The sequence below is a fragment of the Microtus oregoni genome, unplaced genomic scaffold (assembly GCF_018167655.1).
Source record: "Microtus oregoni isolate MIOR12 unplaced genomic scaffold, Mior012 000020F_ref0000438, whole genome shotgun sequence".
Taxonomy (NCBI): Eukaryota; Metazoa; Chordata; class Mammalia; order Rodentia; family Cricetidae; genus Microtus; species Microtus oregoni.
The window spans coordinates 17,835,137-17,856,625 of record NW_024543079.1 but is presented as its reverse complement, the minus strand read 5'-3'; the positions used below and the strand labels follow the sequence as shown (position 1 = coordinate 17,856,625).

Sequence of the window (21,489 nt, the reverse complement as noted above, 5' to 3'; positions counted from 1 at the left end):
GATGGGCGTCACTGCTTCAGGTCTAAAAAGCACTCACTTTGAAAACTGCCCAGCACTTGTTCTTAGATCTTGCAAACATATTCACTGAGACCATAGCTGGAGCACTGGGGTGGGAGTGAAACACACCTGGACCCCAACCCTTCCTCTGCCTCTTTACTAGTGGCTGGGGACCTTAGGAAGGACAGCTGCCAGTCCCTTCCATGAAATAAGGAGGCTGCAGCATAAGCAGTCCCTAGACTTTCCAAGTACTTCTTGTTCTCCATTCTCTCAGAGTTCTCCAAACTGACTCGCTAACTATTAATTATAAGATTTTAATTGATTAGCTATTGTCAACTAACCAAAAGCATACAACTATACTGTAGGACATGTGGTCTCAGATAAGACTACAGTCCCCTGTCTTTGTCCCCTCCACCAGAATAATAGTCTCTAGGACTATTGCTGCTAACCTACTCTGCAAAGATCTTGAAGATGATTCATTCACGTAGCAGCCTTTTGGCCAGCTTCTGAAGCTGTCAGTGTGAAGGTACACAATGAGAGGCTGCCTCCCCTCCACGATGGCACTTCTGTCCCTATGCATTCTCCCCAAAAGTCTCACTCAGCCCCACCCAAAGAGTAACTGATTCACCTGGGCAGCAGCAGCACCAGAATGCGCGGATCTAGTAATGCTTGTTATCTACCTCCACACAGCAAGACTTCCAACAATTCTGCTGAAGACACTTGGAGGCCAGGGAGGGGTCAAACAGCAGGATGGGATGGACAGTGGGATCCTACCATAGGCTCCTGGGCTGGCCACTGGGGGCTCCGTACTCACCAACGAGGCTGGCGGCTAGAATGAGGGTGGTGTGAAGGAATCCGGAGTGGGTCCACCTCTCTGGCAATGGCAGGTGGGAACTCCCGGTGGGGACTGCTTGCGCGAGCCTTCTCCCACTGCTCATGGATAGGTGTGATGATTCCAGATCTGATCCGAGACCGAAGCTCCTCACTGTTCTTGTAGGTCCTACAGGAAGGAGACGAGGAGTCAGGTTCCTGCAGCTGGCTGCGATTCTTGTGTACAGTATTCTGGTGGCGGGGGCGGCGGCCCTGAGAACTTTTGGCCTTGCGCTTGGTCTGTTTTCTACGGTGGGAACGGGCCGTCCGGCGGACCTGGGTGAGGGGGGCAACAGCCTGGCGCTGTCTCCGAGATTTGGGCCTAAGCTTCTTAGGCATCTGAGTTGCCCCTCCTCATTTACCACCCCATTAGAAAGAGGTGAAGGTCGGGGCACAGGGCTTGGACTGGCTGCTCCTTATCCTCATGCCACCCCTCCCTCAGCTTCATTGTGTGTTCATCACGTGTCATGGCAAGGGTCATGGAAGGCAAAGGCTCTGTGGGAGGATGAACCAGGTTCCTGGTCCTGGGCTCAGTTCAGGCAGATCCTGGGAAGGCTGCCCCTACCAGGTAGGTGTCCGTCTCCCCCTTGCCTGTGAGAAATAAGCAACTTGAGCTATGGCTGAGGGTGTGGTGGTCAGATGAGGCAGCAGCAAGTGGGCAGGACTCTGGTGTTTCTTAAAACTGGCATTTTATGGGGCTGGAGAGATAGCTCAGAGGTTAAGAGCACTGACTGCTCTTCCAGAGGTCCTGAGTTCAATTCCCAGCAACCACATGGTGGTTTACAGCCATCTGTAATGAGACCTGGCACCCCCTTCTGGCTTGCAGGCACACATGGAAGGAATGCTATACACATAATATAATAAATAAATAAAAATAAAATAGTTTATTCTTTAAAAACAACAACAACAACAAAACCTGGCATTTTAAAAATGAGCCACACCCTGGTTCAAAAAGCAAACTGCACACCTGAGAGCCTGCAGTGTTCCTGGTCACATAGAACCACATTAGAACCCACAATAGAAGTCTTTGAACTTGTGGAACTCAAGCATTTCCAGACAGTGTAGGGACCCATACTGTAGTGGCTTAGAAGGTGTATGTCCTCCATAGTCTCAGGTGTTTGAATACTTGGTCCCAGTTGGAGCCCTGTTTGGGTAGACTGAGGAGGTGTGGCCCTGCAGGAGAAAGTGTGTCACTTGGGTGGGTTTCAAAAGCCATGCATCATTCTCAATTTATCCTGATTCCTGCTTGCTGCCATGCTCTCTCTCCATGATGGACACCTGTCCCTCTGGAATCAAAAGCCCAAATCAACCCTTCTACAGGTCATGGCAGTTTATCATAGCAACAGAAAAGGGACTGAAACCTAAGCCTCCTCCAGAGACTCCAGACAGAAACACAGTGAAGTCTAGTTACAAAACTTTACAGTCACTTTCAGAAACACAGGCGGGGACGCTTCACAGTTAGTTCAGGAAGCTGGCACTAGTCTAGCTCTTGTAGACCAGGCTGGTCTCGAACTCACAGAGATCCACCTGCCTCTGCCTCCCGAGTGCTGGGATTAAAGGCATGCGCCACCACCGCCCGGCCCTGGCACTAGTCTATATCAAAACTAGGGAAAGCACAAACTCAATAATTTCTTTACCAATTAAAAAAAAAAACAACAAAATATTAAAATTGAGCTCGAAATATATTAGAACCATACAATTTAACCAAACAGGATTTATTCTAGGTAAGCAAGGCTTAGTAGACACAAATCAGTGTGGTCCACCAGTCCAACAAAAAGAAAAAAAAATCAGAAAATCAAACCAACTGATAAAGAAAAACCATTTCCCAAAACAATCCACTCAAGATAAAAACTCAGCACTAACAAAGAACGAAGAACACAGGAACCCATCCTCAGTTTAGTAAAAAGCATCTGCTATATTCCCTACAATCAACAGTGGAAGCAGAATCCTTTATCCCCTAACTGTGCGAATAAGGCAAAGAAGTGCTTTCTGGCAACCCTCATTTAACATAACACTGGAAGTTATGGGCATTATAATAAGGGAAAAGAAGAAAATCATAAAGATTAAAAAGTGAACAATGAAACTACTTTCCTATGACAAATTTCCAAAGAAAGTCTGCCTCCAACAAAATGAAACACCTCAAAATGTCATTCAGTATTAGAGAAATGGAAATTAATGATCCCAATGAGAGATCCCTGCACATGACTGCACACTGCATAAAGAATACAAAATCAAATGCTAGGACACATGAACAGAAGTGGGCTCACTCGTAACGGGAGTGGATGTAAAACGGTAGACACGGCAAAACTAAACCAAATATGAATTTATCATTGCACTCTGGGGCATTTTCCACAGAGAAATGAAAATCACAACTAACTGCACACAAGTCTGTATTTAAATGCTATGGTGTCCTTATCCATAACTGCACCAACTGGACAGAGTCTAGTCATTTAATTTGTCCTTTAGTCAGTGAGTTGTTAAACCAATTGTTGTATGCACAGCATAAAGTATATCCAGTAAACAAGAGTAACAAACAGTTACTGTGCACTATAGTTTAGATGGATCACAAGATTATGCTGAATGGAAAAGGCAAACTCAAGATTACATATGAATTCTATCTATATAAAACGTTTGAAATGATAAAATTCTAGAAATGGAGAACAAATTGCCAGGAAGGCTGAGGCATCCTGGCCTACTTAGCAAGATCCTGACACACCCACACACGCATATGCATGCATATACACGCACACACACACCAAGATAACAAAGGGCCAAGCATTGTAGCTTTAATCACAGCACTCAGAAGGCAAAGGCAAGTGGATATCTGTAAGTTTAAAGCCATCCTGGTTTACAAAGTGAGTCCCAGGCCGGTCAGGACTACAGAATGAGACCCTGTCTCATAAAAACCAAACCAAAATACTACAAAACAAAACAAAAAGTCAAATGGCATAGCAGCTGCCACAGGTCAGAAGATCCGAGAGCCCATTGCCTACTAAACTTTACACTGATTGTGTTCTTACTTAGTACACAGAACACAACAGACTCTTGTTTCTCCACCTACGCAGATGTGATATGAGAAGGCATCTATCCTTTACGGGCTTCACTTGTAGAAAGGAGTCCTAATTTCAAGAACTACTAACTCCTAATGCAGAACTTCTTAAAGAATTTCCCAGAAGAGTATTCTTTGGAAGAACAAATGCCATTTCATTTTGGTAGTGGCAAAAGACAGCCTACTACGCTGTCTGACACAGAAAGGCCAAGGCAAAGAGGGATAAACCAGGGTTCCACTTCTTAGCTAGCCAGAAAGCTTCCCAAGGGGCACAAACTCCTACCTAGAAGAGGCGGTGTTCATGTCTGTTAAAGGAGAATCAGATGGAAGGAGGTGGCTAGGAGCACCACAATGCAGGTGGAAGCAGTGGGAGAGAAGGGCGAGTGTTGAAGAGGTGATCACAGTCAGCTCTCAGAGCCTATGCTTTCATGAGATGATTTCTTCCTTTGTGCAATACCAGGAACACGGCAAATGAGTAAGACTTTGATCCCAGCACCACAAAAACAAGGGGGAATATACACATAGACACAGACACACACACACACTACACATTTCAAGTCTTAATAAAACAAGAAAATAAAAAAAATGAAAGTCTAGGAACTATGCTAATTAAAATGAATTAAAAAGACATAAAAATTAATGCAACAGGCACGTTTTAGGTGGTTAAAAAAACTAAAAGAACAGCTCTGAAGAACACTGTTGGGATAGGTGTAGAAGTCAGAATGCGGAGTGCATATTAAACATTATACTAATGCTACATTCCTAAGTGTGATAATTGTTTTAAAGTTAAGGAAGATGACATCCTTATGAGATTGCTAGTCTAAGGAGATGGCTTGAGTTGGGGTCTTGAGGAAAGGACAGGTAAAGCACTTGCCACTCAAGTGTGAGGACCCAAATTCACATCCCCAGAACCCATACACAGTAGCATACACCTGCAATCCTAGTGATCCTGTGGCGAAGCAGAGGCAGAAGAGCCCCTGAAGCTGTGGGCCAGCTAGCTTGGCGCACATAGCTGCAAAACAACAGAGACCCTGTCACAAGTGACGGCTTAAACCTGAGACTGTCCTCTGGCTTGCACTGACTTGCAAACACATAGTATAGAACATGCACACCTGCATGCTCACATGAACATACACCATACACACACAAACACACATACACACACATGCACGCATACACACACACACCAGACTCTGTTGTTCCATGCTACAGTATTTAGAGATCAAACTACATAAAGCCTATAAATAATTCTCAGATGGTTCAAGAATAAAAAATGCCATAATGTCTTATTGAGCAAAAGCAGCAAAATGTTAGAAGCTGGTTAATCTGGGTAATGGTAAGTGGGTATCCACTGTGTGTTTTTGTAAACGTCTCTCTTCTGTAGCTTACAGTTTTTAACATTAAAAGTTTAGGATGTCAGCAGAATGAGAAACCATAAGCTGGGAGAAAATATGTGGAGAACATTTACCAGATAAAGCACCATCACCCAAATTAAATAAAACTCTTAAAACTCAGTAAGAGAATGAACAACTAAGTCAAAACTGAGAAAAACTGATCTGAACAGACTCATCAAAGAAGAACTACATGGAAAAATAAGCCTAAGAAAGAAGATCCACATCCTATCTCCAAAGAGCTACACTTGAAACAAGCAGACACCACTATTGCACTGCCAAAGGCTGACAAGGGTGTGGGGCGGCGGAAACTCTCTTTAGTCACTGTCAGCAGGATTGCAAGCAGCACAGCCACACCAGAAGACAGTTCATGTGGGCTCCTTTTCCAGCCACAACATCCTGCAAGAGGTAAAACTACGGAGACAGTAACAGGATCACCATTTCCCAGGGACAGTGTGGGAGGGGGGACGAACAGGTAGAACACAGAGGACGTTTCCAGTGTCAAACAGTGCCCCATGACACGACAACACCGAGTATGCCCAAACTCCATAAGGCACAACACTGAGAGTGAACCCCAACATGGGGCTTACAACAGATACTCTGGTACCAGATGATGATGGGAACAGTGGGCAGGTGGGAACTAACTTTGGGCTCTAAAATTACTAAAAAAAAAGGTGGGAGTGGAGTGAAGACTTGATTAAGCATACTTTCTCTAAGGAAGCTCCTCCTTTTTAGAATGTATTTGTGCATGTGTGTGTGTGTGTGTGTGTGTGTGTGCGCGCGCGCGTGTGCCATGGCACGTGTGTAGCAATCAGAGAACAACTTTCTCATAGCTCTCTCCTGCCACCTGTGGGATTCAGGGTCAGAACTCAGGCTGTCATGCCTGTGCACAAGAGCCTCTATCACAAAGTGTCTCTACCCATGGAGGCACTTGCTGGAGTTGGCCTAGACCCAAGTCTGTAGCAACTGTAGCATCTGTGGACTCTTGAATGCATCACCTTACTTCATGGGATATTTTCTATGTGAGTCTTGTCTTCATACAAACAAACAAGCAAACACACACACACACACACACACACACACACACACACACACACACACACACAATAAGAGAATGGAGAACTGACTGTGCCTAGGACTTGGTTCTCTGGGCACTTCCATACCATTCCTTATTTCTTGCTCCTGACTCCCTCTGCCTTTTTTCACAGAAAAGACATCCTTTAGAAGTACCTGTGGAAATCACTCAGGTCTTCTGCATCAATATAATCATCTAAGTTCAGAGTCAAGTCTGCCACCTGCTGTGTGCCATGTTCCTAGAAAAGTGAAAACAGAAAATGAGAGATGGGGGTACAGTTCTCAGTTCATTGGTATACAGGGGAAAGTGGGCAAGGAATTGAGGTACCCAATGGATACATAATCATAACCTAGGGCAACACCGGAAAGCAGCCCCAGCTATGGGCAGACATCTCGCTCATGAGGGAAGCAACCAGGCTGCAGGAGTCACAGCATGGGGCACTCCACACTGACAATACCAATCAATACCCAAACCTGGAAGGGGGCAATCAACAGTGGTTTCTAGGGGTTGGGGTACTACTTTTGGAAGCTTAGCTTAGAACCTACTTCAGTGCCGGGCGGTGGTGGCGCATGCCTTTAATCCCAGCACTCGGGAGGCAGAGGCAGGCAGATCTCTGTGAGTTCGAGGCCAGCCTGGTCTACAAGAGCTAGTTCCAGGACAGGAACCAAAAGCTACGGAGAAACCCTGTCTCGAAAAAAATCAAAAAAAAAAAAAAAAAAAAAAGAACCTACTTCAGTGAGCTATCTCAGTTCTGTTAAGCCACTTAAATTAATCTGGAGGAATTGTTTGCAACTAAGAATCCAGTTCATCAATAATATATAATACTGAAAGAGGATGTTGTCTATCTATCTGTGTTATGTAAAGATCTCCAAAACATACTGAGTGGAAAAAGCCAAATATGAATAATACAGCCAGATACTTTCAAGAGCACATACAAACCACCACCATAAAATGGAACAGAAAGAAAGTCATTTGCCTCAGGGTGCTCACAGTTCAGGGGCAAAATACCAGCATTAAAAAAGAGTATATATAAGTACAGAAATATAAGATGTTATGTGTATCAACTGGAAAATAAACAGGCTTGAGACCTATCATTTAGACTTGTGTGGCAGATGGAGGTGGATAGTCAGGACTGAACTTTTTGAATAGATGAACATGAACACACACAGAGGCACAGAGACAGAGAGGGAAGGAGAGGGAGGGAGAAGGAGGGAGAGGCACTGATGGAGGAAGGTCATTGGCTAATAAACGCACTGCCCTGGCCCATTTTATTGGTTAGAGGATAGGTGGGAGGAGTAGGCAGAACAGGACGCTGGGAGGAAGAGGAAGTGAGCTCAGTCTCGACAGCTTTCCTCTCAGGAGCAGACGCCTGAGAGAGACGCCATGCCCCGCTCCCGGCATGAAGCTCCGACCCAGGATGGACTAGGCTAGAATCTTCCCGGTAAGACCGGTTCTCACAGATTATTAGAGATGGGTTGATCGGGATGTGAGAATTAGCCAGTAAGTGCTAGAGCTAAAGGGCCAAGCAGTGCTTAAAAGAATACAGTGTCTGTGTAATTATTTTGGGCATAAGCTAGCCGGGCAAGCGGCCGGGGGTGCTGAGAACGCAGCCCTGCCGCCCTTATTACTTCAAGGCACTAAAGGAATGATGGAATGGTGGAGGGTATATATGTGTATGATGTGATGTGGGAGAGAGTCTGCAGAGCAAGAAACATGAAATGCAAAGGGCCCAAGGCAGAAAAACTTACTTTAGAAACTAAACGAGCTGCTGAGACTACACTAGCCTTCATCTCTTGTGCTGTCAGTGAGTGAGCATTGCTGTGGGCAGGACATCCCTTTTCTGTATAATACAGGCAATAAATACACATCCACATCTACTAAGGTTTCTCTCCTCAGGAGAATTACTAGATTAAACTTTGGGGACATTTCCGAACGCATTGCTGAAGTGAGTTTCTAGATAGGCATCTTGGCCCCTCACCGTGGGCAGGCCTGTGCTCGGACTCACCAGCACATTGATGATCATGCTGTTCTCCACAGGGACAGCTTTCAGGAGGAGTTTTTTGGCCCCGTCCTTAGACTCATACCGGAGGACATACAGTTCTTTATTGCTGTTCCAGGTAGCTGGCAGGAGTTCTGACTTCTTATCACTGGGACCTGGCTGAGAAGACAGAAGGGTTGAGAAAAGAAAGATCTTGGCCTCAGAACACAGAACTATAAAGGACCACCTTACCCATAACCTAATCCCGTCCCTCACATCAGATATGTGCTCAAGGATACACAGAAAGTCAGAGGTCTGGGAACCAGCACTCTCACTCAGCTACCTGGTGGCCTTGGCAACACAGCTCAGGAGCAACGTGTCAGCAATCTACAGCCTTGGGCTAGCATACAGATTAGTAGAGCGCTTGCCTAGCATGTATGAGGACCATGTGCTAATTCCCAGAATCACCAAAAATTAGAATTAAAATACTACAGTCTTGGCTTAATAATCATTTATCATCATGACAAAAATAATACCAGTGTGAAATTCAAAGTAGTGCTTCCCACGGTTCAGACGTTGAGTTATCTATAATAGAGTCACAAAAAGCAAGGTCCTAACAGAGACTCGCCAACCAACTGTAGTCGTCTGATAAAAAGCATAAACATATACTCCACACGTAGCACACAAACTAGATTTAAAAGTTATAAAACAGACACCTATGTAGTCACCACCAGCACAGGAAATTCAGTGTCATCAGCCACTAAACATTATCACTAAAGCCTGTGTATCTCAGGGGTGTCCCTGTCCTCAAGAGTAACCAACACTCTGTACTTTTATTATTATTATTATTATTATTATTATTTTTCACTTTTCCTTCATGTTGCATCACTACATGTGCAGTTATAAAAACATAATGTGTCAGGGGCTGGAGATGTTCAGCCTGGCTGTTTTTCCAGAAGAATTGGTTTGATTCCCAGCACCCACATAGAAGCTTTCAAACACCTGTAACTCCAAACCCAAAGGATGTGGCATCTTCTTCTGTCTTAGTGGGTACCAGGCATGCACAAGGTGAAAAACACACACGCAGATGAGACAACCATATACACTAAATACACTAATTTGTGTGTGTTCAAAAGCTGTGGAATTCAATGCTTTCCCCCTTTATTTTCTGAGACCTGTATAGTCTCTCATTGAACCTGGAACTCAATGGTTCAGCAAGGCTGGTCAATGAGATCCAGGGATGTGCCTCTTCCTCTGCTAAGCTCTGTGCCTGGCTTTTATATGGGTACTAGGAATGAGAACTCAGGAACTCATGCTTACAAGGTAGGCACTTCACAGACTGGGTCATCTTCTTGACCCAACACTTGCACAGTTTGTTTAATGTTGTTTTAAGAAGGATATCCATGTAGATGTATTCTATAGTTGGTCTACATATACAATTATACAGTGTTCCATTAAATGAATATGCTGTGATCCACAAATTCACTGTCTGATGGACATTAGAAGTGCTTCTAGTTGACTTCGTTTTCCATTATAAACAATGATGCTATGAATACACTGTTGTACACATCTGGCATACATGTGGTTTGCCCAGGGGATGAACTTTTATAAGATAAATGCAAACTGTGTACTAATGTGCTCAATTTGCAATAAGTGAGCTTCTGGTGCTACACACAGTTTTGCAGCATTGCTATTATCTACTTGCTTGTTTTTGCCAGTCTCGTGGATTATAAAATGTATTTTTCTGTGTATTCGTTGTGATGGTCTCCTTGCTTTCCCTTTTTAATAATTCCAAGATTTCGGGAACTCACCAAGGCCAGCTGGCCTGGGTCTGAAAAAGCCTAGGATAAAACCGGACTTGCTGAACATAGCGGACAATGAGGACTACTGAGAACTCAAGAACAATGGCAATGGGTTTTTGATCCTACTGCACATACTGGCTTTGTGGGAGCCTAGGCAGTTTGGATGCACACCTTACTAGACCTGGATGGAGGTGGGTGGTCCTTGGACTTCTCACAGGGCAGGGAACCCTGATCACTCTTTGGGCTGACGAGGGAGGGGGACTTGATTGGGGGAGGGGGAGGGAAATGGGAGGCGGTGGAGGGGAAGAGACAGAAATCTTTAATAAATAAATAAATTAAAAAAAATAATTCTAAGATTTCCCTGTCTAAGCTAAGTTATGACTTTTATTGCTACAATAAAACACCATGATCAAAAGCAACTGGGGGGCAGTCGTGGCAGAGAGGCGTGGCGCCCAGTCGCAGCAGAGAGGCGCTGCAATCAGGAATAGGCTTTGGGGGACCGGTGGCGCAGCGGCAGACGCAAGCAGCGGGGACGGGCTCGCAATAACAAGAGCAGATTGCCCCACTACAAGTAAATCAAAGAGAAACCCCAAGGGGGGACTGGCGCGGTGGCAGACGCACAAGGCAGGTATGGGCGCGCAATAACGAGAGCAGATCGCCCCATTACAATTAAATCAAAGAGGTAGGCCTTTTGTTGGCGAGGTCACTGGCAAACGGGGAGCCTGGTCCTGATCCTGAAGACCCTTCAGAGGGGTGAGAGGGTTCTTGGCCTGCGGCAGGAACCAGGAAACAGAGCGAGGGCATTTGGTAAGCGGAACCCTTGGCTAGCAGGGAAACCTGATCGGATCTTAAAAGACCCATTAGATAGGATCAATAGGAAGAGATGGGAAGGCGCCAAGGCAAGAATTCACCCAATAATCTGAAAAACAACATGAAAACACCAGAACCCAATGATCTTACAACAGAAGTATTTGAACACCCTAACACAGAAGAAGTGGAAAAAATTGACTTTATGAAAGAAATAGAGTCCCTTAAACAACATGTAAAAAACGCCCTTATAGAAATGGATGAGAAGTATAACAAAAAGTTTGAAGAAATGAGTAAATACATACATGATACCCTGGGAAACCAAGAAAAAACGATCAAACAGGTAATGGAAACAGTTCAAGAATTAAAAACTGAAATGAAGGCAAGGAAGAAAACACAAACTGAGGACCAGCTGGTTATGGAAAATCTAGGTCAACGAGCAGAGTCTACAGAAACAAGCATAATCAATAGAATACAAGAGATAGAAGAAAGAATCTCAGATTCTGAGGACACCATAGAGAAAATAAACGCACAGATCAAAGAAAACAGCAAAGCCAACAAATTCTCAACACAAAACATTCAGGAAATATGGGACACTATAAAAAGACCAAACCTAAGAATAATAGGTATAGAAGAAGAAGAGGCACAGCTCAAAGGCCCAGAAAATATTTTTAACAAAATTATGGAAGAAAACTTTCCCAACATAAAGATATTCATTTAAATATTCAAGAAGCATACAGAACACCAAACAGACTGGATCAAAGAAAAACATCTCCTCGCCATATAATAATCAAAACACAAAATATACAGGTTAAAGAAAGAATATTAAGAGCTGCAAAGGAAAAAGGGCAAGTAACTTATAAAGGTAAACTGATCAGACTTACACCTGACTTCTCTATGGAAACCATGAAAGCCAGAAGGTCCTGGATAGATGTACTGCAGAAGCTAAGAGACCATGGATGCAAACCCAAACTACTATACCCAGCCAAGCTATCGTTCACTATCAATGGAGAAAATAAGACATTCCAGGATAAGAACAAATTTAAACAATACGTAGCCACAAACCCAGCCCTACAGAAAGTAATAGAAGGAAAATTGCAACCCAAGGAGTCCAACATTGCCAACACTGCCTACAATAACTCAGGCATCTAGTGACCCTTCACCAGCACATCTCAAAGAAGGGAGACACACAAACTCTACTACCAAAAACAATAAGAATAACTGGAGTAAACAACCACTGGTCATTATTATCACTTAATATTAATGGGCTCAATTCACCTATAAAAAGGCACAGGCTAAAAGATTGGATACGAAAACAGGATCCAACAGTCTGCTGTTTGCAAGAAACACATCTCAACCACAAAGACAGACATCTACTCTGAGTAAAGGGTTGGGAAAAGGTGTTTTAAGCAAACGGTCCTAAGAAAAAAAGCAGGTGTGGCCATACTAATTTCTAACAAAACTGACTTCAAACTAAAATCAATCAGAAGAGATCGAGATGGACACTTTATCCACATAACAGGAACAATTCATCAGGATGACGTCTCAATCCTGAATATCTACGCCCCTAATATAAAAGCACCCACTTATGTAAAAGAAACATTACTAGAACTCAAGGCAGACATCAAACCACACACACTAGTAGTAGGAGACTTCAACACACCTCTCTCTCCAAGGAACAGGTCAATCAGACAGAAACCTAATAGAGAATTAAGAGAATTATTGGAGGTAATGAAGCAAATGGACTTAACAGACATCTATAGAACATTCCACCCAAATAGGAAAGAATATACCTTCTTCTCTGCAGCTTATGGAACCTTCTCGAAAATTGACCACATACTCGGAAACAAAGGAACCCTCCACAGATACAAAAAAATATCAGTGTCCACCTGTGTCTTATCTGATCACCACGGATTAAAGTTAGAAGGCAACAACAATACCACCCACAGAAAGCCGACAAACTCATGGAAACTGAACAGTCAACTACTGAACCACACCTGGGTCAAGAAAGAAATTAAAGTCTTCCTTGAATTTAATGAAAATAAAGGGACAACATACTCAAACCTATGGGACACGATGAAAGCAGTGCTAAGAGGAAAGTTCATAGCACTAAGTGCCCACTTAAAGAAAACGGAGAATGCATACATTGGGGACTTAACAACACACCTGAAAGCTCTAGAAAAAAAGAAGCAGACGCGCCCAGGAGAAGTAGAAGACTGGAAATAATAAAACTGAGGGCTGAAATCAACAAAATAGAAACACAGAAAACAGTCCAAAGAATCAATGAAACAAAAAGCTGGTTCTTGGAGAAAATCAACAAGATCGACAAACCCCTATCCAAACTAATTAAACAACAGAGAGAGAATGCGCAAATACATAAGATCAGAAATGAAAAGGGGGACATAACCACAGACACAAAGGAAATTCAGAGAATCATTAGATCTTACTACAAAAGACTGTATGCCACAAAACTGGAAAATACAAAAGAAATGGACATTTTTTTTTAAATAAGTACCATATACCAAAGCTAAACCAAGACCAGGTGAATGATCTAAATAGACCTGTTAGTCGCGAAGAATTAGAAACGGGCCGGGCGGTGGTGGCGCACGCCTTTAATCCCAGCACTCGGGAGGCAGAGGCAGGCGGATCTCTGGGAGTTCGAGACCAGCCTGGTCTACAAGAGCTAGTTCCAGGACAGGAACCAAAAGCTACGGAGAAACCCTGTCTCGAAAAAAAAAATCCAAAAAAAAAAAAAAGAAAAAAAAAAAAAGAATTAGAAACGGTTATCAAAAATCTCCCTTCGAAAAATGCCCAGGACCAGATGGTTTCAATGCAGAATTCTACCAGAACTTCCAAGAAGAACTAATACCTATACTCCTTAAAGTATTTCACAATATAGAAACAGAAGAGTCATTGCCAAATTCCTTTTATGAAGCTACAGTTACCCTGATACCAAAACCACACAAAGACCCAACCAAGAAAGAGAATTACAGGCCTATCTCACTCATGAATATCGACGCAAAAATTCTCAATAAAATACTGGCAAACCAAATCCAAGAACACATTAGAAAAATTATCCATTATGATTAAGTAGGCTTCATCCCAGAGATGCAGGGCTGGTTCAACATACGCAAATCTATCAATGTAATCCACCATATAAATAAACTGAAAGAAAAAAAACCCATATGATCATTTCATTAGATGCTGAAAAAGCATTCGACAAAATTCAACACCCCTTTATGATAAAGGTCTTGGAGAGATTAGGGATACAAGGGTCATACCTAAATATAATAAAAGCTATTTACAGCAAGCCGACAGCTAACATTAAATTAAACGGAGAGAAACTCAAAGCCATCCCACTAAAATCAGGAACATGACAAGGATGTCCACTCTCTCCATACCTCTTCAATATAGTGCTTGAAGTTCTAGCAATAGCAATAAGACAGCATAAGGGGATCAAGGGGATTCGTATTGGAAAGGAAGAAGTTAAGCTTTCGTTATTTGCAGATGATATGATAGTATACATAAGCGACCCCCAAAAACTCTACCAAAGAACTCCTACAGCTGATAAACACCTTTAGTAATGTGGCAGGATACAAAATCAACTCCAAAAAATCAGTTGCCTTCCTATACACTAAGGATAAGGAAGCAGAGAGGGAAATCAGAGAAACATCACCTTTCACGATAGCCACAAATAGCATAAAATATCTTGGGGGTAATTCTGACCAAGGAAGTGAAAGATCTATTTGACAAGAACTTTAAGTCTTTGAAGAAAGAAATTGAAGAGGACACCAGAAAATGGAAGGACCTCCCATGTTCTTGGATTGGGAGGATCAACATAGTAAAAATGGCAATTCTACCAAAAGCAATCTATAGATTCAATGCAATCCCCATCAAAATCCCATCAAAATTCTTCACAGATCTTGAAAGGACAATAATCAACTGTATATGGAAAAACAAAAAACCCAGGATAGCCAAAACAATCTTATACAATAAAGGATCTTCTGGAGGCATTACCATCCCTGACTTCAAACTCTATTACAGAGCTACAGTATTGAAAACAGCTTGGTATTGGCATAAAAACAGAGAAGTCGACCAATGGAATCGAATAGAAGACCCTGACTTTAACCCACAAACCTATGAACACCTGATTTTCGATAAAGGAGCTAAAAGTATACAATGGGAAAAAGAGAGCATCTTCAACAAATTGTGCTGGCAAAACTGAATGTCAATCTGTAGAATGAAAATAGATCCATATCTATCACCATGCACAAAACTCAAGTCCAAATGGATTAAAGACCTCAATATCAGTCCGAACACACTGAACCTGATAGAAGAGAAAGTGGGAAGTACTCTACAGCACATGGGCACTGGAGACCACTTCCTACGTATAACCCCAGCAGCACAGACATTAAGGGCCTCATTGAATAAATGGGACCTCCTGAGACTGAGAAGCTTCTGTAAAGCAAAGGATACTGTCACTAAGACAAAAAGGCAACCCACTGACTGGGAGAAGATCTTCACCAACCCCGCAACTGACAAAGGTCTGATCTCCAAAATATATAAAGAACTCAAGAAACTAGACCGCAAAAGGCTAATCAACTCAATTATAAAATGGGGCACTGAGCTGAACAGAGAATTCTCAACAAATGGCCAAAAGACACTTAAGGTCATGCTCAACTTCCTTAGCGATCAGGGAAATGCAAATCAAGACAACTTTAAGATACCATCTTACACCTGTCAGAATGGCTAAAATAAAAAACACCAATGATAGCCTTTGCTGGAGAGGTTGTGGAGAAAGGGGTACACTCATTCATTGCTGGTGGGAATGCAAACTTGTGCAACCACTCTGGAAAGCAGTGTGGTGGTTTCTCAGGAAATTCGGGATCAACCTACCCCTGGACCCAGCAATACCACTCTTGGGAATATATACCCAAGAGAGGCCCTATCATACAACAAAAGTATATGCTCAACTATGTTCATAGCAGCATTGTTTGTAATAGCCAGAACCTGGAAACAACCTAGATGCCCTTCAATGGAAGAATGGATGAAGAAAGTATGGAATATATACATATTAGAGTATTACTCAGCAGTAAAGAACAAGGACTTCTTGAATTTTGCGTACAAATGGATGGAAATAGAAAAACACTATCCTGAGTGAGGTAAGCCAGACCCAAAAAGAGGAACATGGGATGTACTCACTCATATTTGGTTTCTAGCCATAAATAAAGGACATTGAGCTTATAATTCGCGATCCTAGAGAAGCTAAATAAGAAGGTGAATTCAAAGACAAACATATAGGCATCCTTCTGAATATTAACCTTCATCAGGCGATGAAAGGAGACAGAGACAGAGACCCACATTGGAGCACCGGACAGAAATCTCAAGGTCCAAATTAGGAGCAGAAGGAGAGGGAGCACGAGTTCCGCGAGGGGTACACCCACACACTGAGACAATGGGGATGTTCTATCGGGAATTCACCAAGGTCAGCTGGCCTGGGTCTGAAAAAGCATGGGATAAAACCGGACTTGCTGAACATAGCGGACAATGAGGACTACTGAGAACTCAAGAACAATGGCAATGGGTTTTTGATCCTACTGCACGTACTGGCTTTGGGGGAGCCTAAGCAGTTTGGATGCTCACCTTACTAGACCTGGATGGAGGTGGGCGGTCCTTGGACTTCCCACAGGTCAGGGAACCCTGTTTGCTCTTTGAGCTGATGAGGGAGAGGGACTTGATCAGGGGAGGGGGAGGGAAATGGGAGGCGGTGGCGGGGAGGAGGCAGAAATCCTTAATAAATAAATAAATTTAAAAAAAAAGCAACCGGGGTTTATTTTTATTTACTTTATTATTTTATTTAGTTTTCTACATCACAGTCTATCATAGAAGGAAGACAGGGCAGGAACCGAAGCAGAAGCTATGGAGGAACACTGCCTACTGGCTTGCTCAGGTTGCTTTCTTATGTACCCTAGAACCAACTAAAAAGTGAGCTGGGCTGCCTCTCCTATGTCAATCACTAGTTAAGAAAATGGCCTACCTACAGATTTACCTATATTATGGAGGCATTTTCTCAACTGAGATTCCCCTTCCCATATAACTCTAGCTTGTGTTAAGTTAACAAAACAAAAACCCAACCAACTAGGACATTCCCTTTTATACATTGAAGTATGAGACTAGTTCCCAAGTTATAGTCAAAATAAGCACAATTATTTCCAGATGGGAAGAAAAGGGCTTAAGCTGGACCCCTATAGAAACACAATGCCACTTGTGAGACAACCATAACATAAAACTTTTCTTCAGTCATAGATACTGCAGCCAAAAGGATCCACAAATGGCAATTATTAATAACCAGCACATAAGGGGGTACTTGGAAAGCAAACAACAGAAAAAGCAGCTAACAGTATAAAAGTTTCTTTTACTCAAATTTACTAGCTATTGGAGAAGCATGGCTGAAATAAGGAGATCTAGGTTATACCCATCCATCAGCCTATGACTATGAGTTTGACTGGGCACGAGTGACTTTCAGACACTACTTATGGGGATTTAAACTTACACAGGCCCTTTGGGATACTATCTAGCTGTATTTAGTACTATTAGGTTAGCCTATAAGCCAACACTCAAATGTCCTCCTAGAAGAAACCTGTGGAGACACATGGGACCTGATAAGCAACTGGGATCTTCACCTCAGCCTGGGCTTGAGCAGCCAAAGCAGAGGTAAAATGCAAAATGCACTGACAGCAGATATAACATGGCTATTAGAAAGGACACACTAGATCTAATCATAGCATTCTAGAGAAAACTCTGTATGTGTGTGTATGTGTGTTGGCAAAGACAATGTAGAAGCCAGAGGACAAGGGGGAACTCCAGGGATCACTGTCTTCCGGGACACATGGCCACTGCACTTATGAGCTCATACTGACATAGTTACCTACATAAGATCAAATCAACAAGATCAGCAATATTCCAGCAGGAAGCATTAACTGGATTGGGGTTTACAAGGAGGGCTATGTGGGGGGGGGGGCGCTATCTGAAGTGAGGATTTACAGAGGGAGTGGAAGGAATTGGAAAATGGTTTAAGGTCCAATATCATTTATGAAAAAAAACCTTAAAAACCACACATTTACATATACATGACCAGAAGCTGTGTTCATGAGAACATGTGGAAGGGAAGGAGGCTAGAGATGGAGAACACTGATAAAGAAAAGGTCCAGACGTGAAGGATTTTACACACAAGGACAAGGGAAGCCACCCCTGGTGCTTGGAAATCCATTGGCAGAGGAGGCCCAGTCAAACTTGGCTAGGTGACAATCATACAAGCCTCAAAGGGGAGAGCATGGGGAAACGAAAGCGAAACTAACCACGGCCCTGAGAAACCACTCTCTTGCCTAAACTGGATGACTCCCACAGTGCTGTAGATTTAAGAGTTACTTTGGAAGCCAGGGTGACATACCTTATCTATGTTCTGTCAAGGCCTTTGGCTTTCTCCTGCCTCCTATGTGTGTGCCACCAGCATGTGCTCTCAGCATACAGACACCTGTTCTGCTCCCCACCTCAACACCTTCATTCCAGAGCCAGAGAGAACTGCTGGGGTCAGGTAAAGCTGACGCCTCACTGTGATAAGACTGGTGTTCCTCAGAAAACAGCAGTGGCACAGGCCCAACACTTCATGTGGCCGCCCTCGGCACCTTGATATAAATATCAAGTGTCCCAGAAGGCGATGGTTGGCAAGTGACCAATGCGTGTTTGTATAATTTAACTCTCTCACTTGAGAACTCAACGGCCTGAGAGGAGCTGAGACCTGTTCAAGGGCAGGGCAGTGAAGTACAGGGCAGTACTGAGCAGTGCAGGGCAGGCTGGAGAGCTTCCCCAGAAGACTGGTCCTGAGAAGCTAAGGGGAACTTTAGAAACATCCTTTAATGGCTGCTGAGCTCCCCCAGTGCCAACAGACTAGAGTGCAACCAACCAACCACCAAAACCACACAAACAGGTCATTTTCTCTTTCTTCATAATCTTCAGACTCCCACAACAGAAAGCCAAATTCTATGTCTATGGCCATCTCCATGCCCCCGCCACTTAAGTCATCCACACAGCTACTGAGCTGTTTGCCCTGACCTCAAAAGGGAAGCCAAACCAATGTCAGATTTTTGTTCCAAGTCAAGGGATCTGTTGGTCTTCAAATCAAATATTACATGCACAGCTCTACAGTGCTAGACACAAAGCCCAAGAGAAAGTGGATAAGATAGCTTTCCGTTTAGCCGCCCAGATGGTGTCACACAGTCCAGTGTGTACTCTTGAGGACTTTGTTTCCCTGTTATCACTCCAGGGAGGGTGGGTGGCAGGAGGCGGCTAGAGAGACAATATAAATGCCTTCCGAGTCAGGCAAGCATTATTAGTTTGCTGGCCCCCGCTGGAAAATAAAATTCTCTACTAGATAAATTAACAGCAAAGATGCCTCCCAAATCCTTTTGACTTCTACTCTGAACACAAGTACACCCATCTGCAACAAGTGGACAAGTGCAACCTGAGCCCCGCAAGGACTCGGAGATGGGACAGCAGGAAACAAACACACCACAACCCTGTCTCCTCTAAGGGCATGCAGGTAGACAAAGGGCCAGCAGGCAATGCTTTCCAAAACCCCTAGCCTCCAGGCTCCTTGTCCTTCTGGGAGATGTCTGGATCCTGCATCTTCTAGTTCTGGGTACTACTTGAGGTTTGGTAAGGAACAGAGAGAGTAAAGAAATCAATAAAAATCTTTGTGTATTGCTTCCTTCTGATGGGTGGTAAAGAAGAGTGGTCTTAGTTCAGACAAGGATGGAACTCCAGCAGGGGTTAAGTGTTCAGCAAGGTCAAAGTGTGTCAAAGGAGGAGTTCATAAAGTTGTGTTAGGAGAGAAAGAGTACTAACATATATATCAAAGAAGTTAAAAATAAGTAGGGGCTTGGGAACTGATGCAGTTAGAAATGAGACGAAGATGAAGTCTCTCTGTAAGATCCAGGGGGTGAGAGGACCTTCTTCCCAGAACTGGTCTGAATTTTGATTGTCAAGATAGAGACAGAGGGGCCTGGAGTCCCTGAGTCCCCAAGGATGTGTACGTGGGACTGTGGCCGGGAGGATACTTCCTCTGACGGAGCAGATGAGTATTGAGGGAGCAGTAAAGGGACTAGGACCAGTTCACCCAAAAACCTGCCATACAGGTAGACATAGCGGTCATGAGGGAGGGGCAGAGAAAAGGAGGCGGCTAGGACAGAGAATCCGTCATGTATACTGGGCCTGTATGCGGATGTCAACAAGGCCCCATCAGTTAAGTGGCAGAATCTGGAGATAGGAGAGTAGATGGGATTCTGGTGGAGACAGCTAAGGGAAGAACGGGAAGAAGAGTAGTGAGTAGATGGTGGTTGGTCCATCCTGCTGAGTGGGGGTTCTAGAATATGGGTGAGTAGGCCAAAGTTCACCACTACACCTGTGCTTGGAACCAGATTTGGGGTGGGGGGGGGCGGTGTGTGTCTTGAGTGAGGTGTGTAGCATTGAGTATTCCACGCCATGACTGTATGATAATGATGCTTTGTGGAAATTAGATGGATGGGGACTTTGAGGAAGCTATTAGCTTGTCTCGGTGTCAGATCCACACAACATGGCCTGAGCGACTGCTGGGCTGTGCCGGGACGCCTTTCCGTTCTCGGGTTTACACACACACTGTGCCAGCTGTTGGCACCAGCTCCAGGCGCGCTAAAGTGCGGCGACAGAAGCCCGGGGCCCTGGCTTGGCAGGGTCAGGCGAGGCCTCTGGGCCTCTGATTTCGGACTCCCCTCCACCCAGGCCGGCTCCGCAGCGTACCTGGTCGCCGGTGCCCAAGCCATAGTAGCCGTTTGTCACCACTTCCCAGTGCAGGAAGCAGACGAGCGCGTCCTGCGGGCAGCTGATGGCCGGCGCGGCCGAAGCGAAGAGAACCTCCAAGCCCGCCATGGACGCTCGCGGCTTCTGTGGGGAAGAAAGGAAAGGAGCTGGCAGTGCCGCAAGCCGCTCCGCCTCGGAGGAGCCGGACTGCGCGCAGTGGCGACGCCTGGGGTAGAAACTCCCTTCGCTTTTGGCTCCGTGCTCCGTACGCACCTGCGCAGAAACACAGAAACCTGCGCCGGAAACAGCTCCTAGCTTTGTATACGCTCCGGGCTGGAACTGTCGGCGCCTCGCTGGAAGGTTCCGCCAGGGAGCACGCGGGCGGGGACTCGGTTTCTCAAAGCCAGATTCTGCTTCCGCCTACAGCTGGCCAACCGCTAAGTGTTAGGCAGTTCATGCCTGGAGAGAGGCCACCTTGCTGCCAACTACAGCAGCCGTCTCATCTGCGAAGTGGAGTGTGTACTAGGCTGGGGAAGAACTGAGACCATCTGGTTTAGGTGTTTTTTTTTTTATATATATATAGCAATTTATTAGCGTGCCTGTAGTGCTTGCCTCGTAGCACCTTATTCTATATGCTAAACTTGGATGCATTTATTGAACTCCCCAGATTATCTCGTATGCAGTTG

General features: G+C 44.2%; 1 protein-coding gene across 1 annotated transcript in view; it reads right to left on the bottom strand.

Moving 5' to 3' along the window:
• The window catches only part of Psmf1 (proteasome inhibitor subunit 1), a 28,842-nt gene extending 7,748 nt beyond the window's left edge, over positions 1-21,094 (bottom strand). The window contains exons 1-4 of the mRNA XM_041670172.1: positions 20,804-21,094; positions 8,388-8,540; positions 6,538-6,620; positions 812-997 (exon numbers count right to left, since the gene is read on the bottom strand). Of these exons, the coding sequence (XP_041526106.1) occupies positions 812-997; positions 6,538-6,620; positions 8,388-8,540; positions 20,804-20,932 (551 nt within the window). The 5' untranslated portion in view covers positions 20,933-21,094. The remainder of the gene's footprint in view (positions 1-811; positions 998-6,537; positions 6,621-8,387; positions 8,541-20,803) is intronic.
• Between the last annotated feature and the right edge of the window lie 395 nt (positions 21,095-21,489).